This window comes from Anser cygnoides, chromosome 4 (assembly GCF_040182565.1).
Source record: "Anser cygnoides isolate HZ-2024a breed goose chromosome 4, Taihu_goose_T2T_genome, whole genome shotgun sequence".
NCBI classification, from domain to species: Eukaryota; Metazoa; Chordata; class Aves; order Anseriformes; family Anatidae; genus Anser; species Anser cygnoides.
The window spans coordinates 80,653,990-80,659,989 of NC_089876.1; the positions used below are offsets into that span (position 1 = coordinate 80,653,990).

The 6,000-nt window shown below is 40.9% G+C and overlaps 1 protein-coding gene across 8 annotated transcripts in view; it reads left to right on the forward strand.

The window, feature by feature from the left end:
- CDS1 (CDP-diacylglycerol synthase 1) overlaps positions 1–5,049 on the forward strand; it is a 31,743-nt gene extending 26,694 nt beyond the window's left edge. For 7 of the 8 annotated variants that reach the window (XM_048066482.2, XM_048066480.2, XM_048066478.2 and 4 more), the window contains 2 exons: positions 912–1,015; positions 2,186–5,049. In XM_048066482.2, coding sequence (XP_047922439.1) covers positions 912–1,015; positions 2,186–2,315 — 234 coding nt within the window. In that variant the 3' untranslated portion in view covers positions 2,316–5,049. Of the gene's footprint in view, positions 1–911; positions 1,016–2,185 lie in introns of those variants that run through there. The other variant, XR_007164244.2, reaches the window with a different exon arrangement.
- Positions 5,050–6,000: the final 951 nt, after the last annotated feature.

The following is a 6,000-nucleotide window of genomic DNA, read 5'->3' on the forward strand; positions in this document are numbered from 1 at the left end:
TTTTGGGGGAAAATGATACTTCTGAAAAGCAGCAGTTTCAGTACAACACACTGCAGCCAAAGGGCCATCACAGGGACAGGGATATTGTGTTTATTGTTATTAAAGGCGGCGCGTGCATGCAGTCCGTGCCTGCTGGAGCAGCACAAGTACAGGGCTTGTATCTATTGCTGGCAGCCAGCTCACCTGACAAAGGTCCAGAAGTGAGCAAGAATGTCACCGAGGGTGTGTGAGGGCACTTGACTAATAATAAAGCCGTTGTGCAGACAAGGTCGGGTAACACAAAGCTGGTGTACTGACTATTGTTTTCATCCAAGTATTATTATTATTTTTTAAACAAGGGATTTATTAATGACAAGGCTTTGTGATCATGTTCAATGTATTTATATTGCTTGTGCGCATCATGGCTTTTAATTAACGTTACCAAGAAGCCAGTGACAAAACTAGCAGGTGAATGGGCCGCACAACTTGTGAAGCCAGTGGGAGACAGTGGAAAGAGTTCTCAAGTTACCACTTGGCTGGAAGCAAGTAGATACTCCTTGGAAGTAAGTGCTTCAGTACCAGCTGCCAGTAGACAGTGCAGGAAAAGCCTTAAAGAGGAGAATCAGACCCTGAAGAGGCAAGAAACGACAACCATTAACTTGAGATGGTTGCCTCAAAATGGAATCAAGTACGTGTAGACTTGAATGCTCCATCTTGCTTCCTTTTTTTTTTTTTTTGTCTCATCCCTTGACAAACCTTTGCAGTTAAAATCTTCTTTAGCAAGGAGGCTCTTTCTAACTTTATGCTCAATGCAGTAAAACCATAGCTTAATTATGGCCTTAAAACACTGCTGTGAAGTGACGCTTGATGAGTGTGTTTCATCTAAATCGGTTAACATGATTTTTTTTCTCCCTGTCCTTCACACCCAAAAGGATTTTGCAGACACAATCCCTGGGCACGGTGGCATAATGGATCGCTTTGATTGTCAGTATTTGATGGCCACTTTTGTTCACGTCTACATCACCAGTTTCATAAGGTATTGGATTTTTGAAAATCAAAATACATACACTTGGATAAGAGCAGTACTGCTGTGTTGCAGTCTGAGTTGTGTTCTGCACCACTATAATAGCAGAGTTTGTTCCTAAATCTGTTCTATGCAATGACTTCAAATACAGAACCATTAAGAATGCACATTTGTGTGCACGTGTAAGATTAGTGTAATGTTCAAGCTATGCCCAGGGTGTTAACTGTGTAACCCAAGTACCAACAAGTTTTTGTGTTGCAGCCTTGTACAAGTTCTGCTGGAATTTACTGATACGGTGGTATCAGGATGGGGTTCTGGCAGGAGGGTTGTTTGCTGTAACATCTGCTTACTGTTTTTTGCTTCCTGAAGAGCCTCTATATTGAGGATGCAGTTTTTCCCACAAGCTTCAGTATTTCTCAGTGGATGTACCTGAGGTTTTCTCTTGGAGAGGCTATCTTTTTACTGTGGGTAAAAAGAGTAGATGACTTATTAAAAACATTGCTCATCATCTCACACCAGCTTTCAAGAAGAAATTGTGGGAATGACAATTGTATTGCAATCGTTTTAGTTCCCAGGGAAAGGGTAATCAAGGTAAGGGACTGGAGGTAGCCAAACTCATACATGCCCTTAGTTTTGTAAATACATTTGAGTAAATAATCATGAGATAACTAAGTTACAGATTCTTTGCCTCATGTTTGGTCCATTGTAGAAGTACACTGTAAATAAGTGGCTGAAAATGGGGCTGATGGGTTCCTGTCATTTAGAGGAGTATAGTTTAATTGGGTTTCTTTCCTGACTTGGACCATTTTCCTTTTAGTTGGTAGTATACAGCTTATCTAGCAATGGATATTAAACTAAAAAAGATCTTTCGATGAAGAATGTGAGTACAGTAAGAAAGAATAAATCAGTCAATCTTCTTTGTCATAAACCTTCTTAATATCCCCATCTGACAGAACATACAAGCAATGCTTTTCTCTTTTTGTTCGTATTCGGCTAAGGAGAGTGCTTTCCCGGTGATGTTTGGCCACGCATCCTGAGGGGATGGTTAGAGCAGAAAAAATCCATACTTTAGTATCCCCCCAAAAAACGGGAAGGCATTGCTTGTGCAGCAGGGGGAAAATGGAAGGCTGTCTAAAAGCTTCTTTAGAGCTGCTGCTCATCAGAAAAACTTTTCATTGACAGAGGTCCAAATCCCAGCAAACTACTGAAGCAGCTGTTGGTCCTTCAGCCAGAGCAACAACTAAATGTGTATAACACCCTGAAATCTCATCTTGTTGAAAAAGGGATCCTGCAGCCATCTTTGAGAGGATAGTCTGTCAAAATGAAGCACAATGTGAAAACTCTGTTTAGAAGCTGTCTGTGGAAAAGCACTATAAATGTGCACAAAGGTGGTACCTGAAGGAAGAATACTTCATGGTCTGGAAGAGGTGAATGCTTCTTTCCTGAAAGGAACATGAATGCTGTGACTTTCTATGAGGAAACGGAAGATCTGTTACTCCTAAAATAATTAAACAGCTTGCAAAGTAACAGTACATATGTTATGTATTTTATTTCCTGCAGTGGATGGTAGCAGGCCTTCCTCAGCACCCAGCCCGACAAGATTTGTATTTTAAAAAGCTAACCTTCCGTTTTAAATTGTCCTGGATGAGAACAGCAAGACCACACTCAAAATAAGCTATATATCCAGCAAATGTTATTGACAATTTTAAATTCGCTGGTTGTTTTTGATGACTTCTTTAATTTTGTATACTTTAGCAATACTTTTTTAGTGTTAAGTGGTTGCTGAAGTGAAAACATAGGTGAGGCTGGCAGTCGATCATTTATCTAGCCAGGTGCTGAAGTCACAACTGGCCAGAAAATACACATTTGCCTGTTCAAAACAGTCCTTACAGACTGCACTATGAGGCTTCCTGTATTTACTAAGTCACTACGAAGGTTAAACTTAACTGTGTTTTTAACTAATCAGCTTTTGTATGAAACTGTTTCATCCTTTCAAAAGGGAAGTATCTTTACTGAAGTACAGCTGAGCTGATTGGGCTGCAGAGCTGCTTTTTTTTTTTTTTAATGAATGTTATGGATTATAAACAAGTGTGTACATCCAGGACTAACAATTACCGAACAATGGTATTCTTTAACCATTTAAACAGAGTGAGATGAATCTGGAGTTTAAGATCTTGGTTTCCAGAGGATGGTCTGTGTCTGAAGACATAGTTTCAAGCCTTACTCCTTGTGCCTCTTTACTACTGTGTAGAATGGGGATTTTTTTCTCTCTTTTAAAAGCACTTTGAAGTCCTGTTTTATTAATATGTTACTGAGTGAAGACAGAAACTTTTATCTCATGTATGTGCATGGTGCAAGACAGGATGCATGGTTATTCTTTTGCATGTTACTATTTACCAAGAATCTTCAAGCAAGCCTGGGCAACACCATAGGAATTTGAATGGAGAATTTTTAAAGGAAGCAGTTATTCTGTAGACTTGATGGGACAGATGAGGAAAGCTGATACTCTGCATTTCTCAGTCCTAGTTGCTTCCTAACTTATTTTATCACACGATAAGTCTTAATGCAAATTATTTTTTTTTTGAGACAATGAAAATGATTCCTTTATAAACAAAAAGCACAAATGCCAATTTGGTTTTGGTATACTGTAATTTGATTCAATATAATTTTTCAACCAACTGTAAATAAGTTTCTAATGCAGTGAACATACTAACGCTACATGTGTCTGTATGTGTGTGTGTATATATATATATAGCATTAATAGATGTGTGTATGTAAATATATATTAAAGGTGAAAAATTTTAATGGTTGGTGGTACCTGAGAATAAAATCATGGAGAAAATAACTAGGATTCATGATAGGCTCTATCTGTAATTTTGAGACTGGTTCTGTTGAATACAATGCGTATGAATCCATCGCACGCTCTGTTTTGCACTTAGGCCACAGTACCATGTGTACAGCACGTGTGTGGAGAAGCACTCCTGCACATGGCTATGAAATGGAAATCTGGCTCTAGAGTAATCCCTGCTGATGTCAGGTATCTGACAGAAGTAATTTTTTTTATGGCACTTCCTACGGCTGACCTGGAGGCAGCAGGACTGTGTTGAAGGAACACTCTGAAACAGGTCAGCTCTTAAAAATGTTGTTATCTGCTTGTCCATCAGTGGCCAAGTCACTCGGGCTGTTAATTGGTAGGGACTGCATTTTGTACCTTCCACCAGAAGGGAAGCATAGCTGGAGGTTAAAAGATGGCACAGCCAGGAAGAATGACATGTGGAAAGGTGCTTGAAAAAGAAGGGAGAGATAAAGGGTGTGTGCATCAGTGAGGATGACCCAAGTAGCATACCTTGAAAATAAACTTGTCAATGAGACTTTGGTTGTGCACGGGGCTCTCGGAGTTGCTTATGAAAAAAGCACAGCTTTATTGGAGCCGGTATATCTTTATCCTGTGTTTAAACAGTAAAATAAAAAAACAGAGAGAATATATATTGAAAGGTATTTGTTGTTTCTAAAACTTGAACTTTCTAGTGTAATTTTATAGCATGTATAATAAGGAAGCTAAATTGATTTGAGCATTTATTACAACAGACCATTTGAAAGCTATCTTTTTGCACAGTAGAAGGTACAACACAACAATTCTGCTGTTCAATATTAAAATGAAGAAGGGATCACTTCTGAACTCATTCATCGCTTTTTGTAGAAAGAATAATAGCATTCTGCTGGCTTAGGCTTTGTAAATACAACTCAGCAGGAACTGTCACTGTGAAGTGATAACTACATTTGCTTGCTACGAACCATGTTTATCCCAGTTGTTACTTTTGCTGGTCCAAGCACTACAACGTGATCAACAGGACAGTTTAACTTTTGCACCAGTGATTCTTTTCTCTTGTACTTCTGTTACAAGTTGCTGTAATTACCCATTGAGCAAAAAAATGTATATTTGTAAATACTGTAAATGTTTTGAGCATATAATGTCTGTTTTAGTTTGTTGAATCTTTCATTGAAGCAGGCATTGTAAAAATAAAACTGGAATACAAATCCTCTCATGTTGTATTGTTTCATTGGTTTCTACGCAGAGCAGATAGCAATCTCTTAACAAAAATGTATTCTTCCTTGCAGTTGCATTCTCAACAATGAAGGCAGCAAACAATTTCCTATTTATTTGTCTTCAAGACTTGGGGCTGTCCTAGGCAGTTACTGCAGGCACTTTCTATGATGCACCTCTTGCCCAAGCACATGCCAACTTGCCATCTCTTCCCACAGGTATCCGGTTTAATGCAGCATCCTTTCCTCCCAAGCATGTGGCACGCAAGGCACACTCCTGCCTGGCTACTGTGGTGAGCTGTACCTGACAAAAGGGGAACATGATGCTGCCACTGCCCTCTAGGCTCACTTTCCTCAACGTAGGAAACATTGCTGCCTTTGGTCTCTGAAGGCGACTAAGTGAGATGCTGGAAGAGGCTGCCACAGGCAACGAGGACCGATACTGGCTCCCTTGGTCCCTCTCCCTGCAGTTTCCAAGCACTAGGAGAGGCCACGGCCTCAGCTGGAGAAAGGACACAGCAGGGATGGGCCACGTGCTGCTCGATGGGCAAGCTGTGCTGGCCCGAGCACAGTGTGTGACATCTTCCAGTCTGTGCTCCAGCACCACGTCACTGGGCAAGGCTGCTCTGGGCAGCCACCATGCCTTCCTGGCTCTGCTCCCAGCTCCTGAAAATAAATGGGAGAGAAGGGAGGGTGCAGCAGCAGCAGGACTACAGATCATTTCCAGGGAGGACTCGGACAGCTCGGTCCACTCTGCAACATTCTGCTTTGGCAAATACAAACAGTGTTGCAGTTTCTTGGGTGGCAGCGCTTGTGAAATTGTCCTCTTTTGAATCCCCCTTCCCACGTGTTACTCCCTGTGTGGCTGGAACATGCTGCTGAGCTTGCACAGTGTGTGAGGATGAGGAGATGGCAGCTGGTGGCTGTCATTCTGTTGTCTTGTTGCTGCCTTT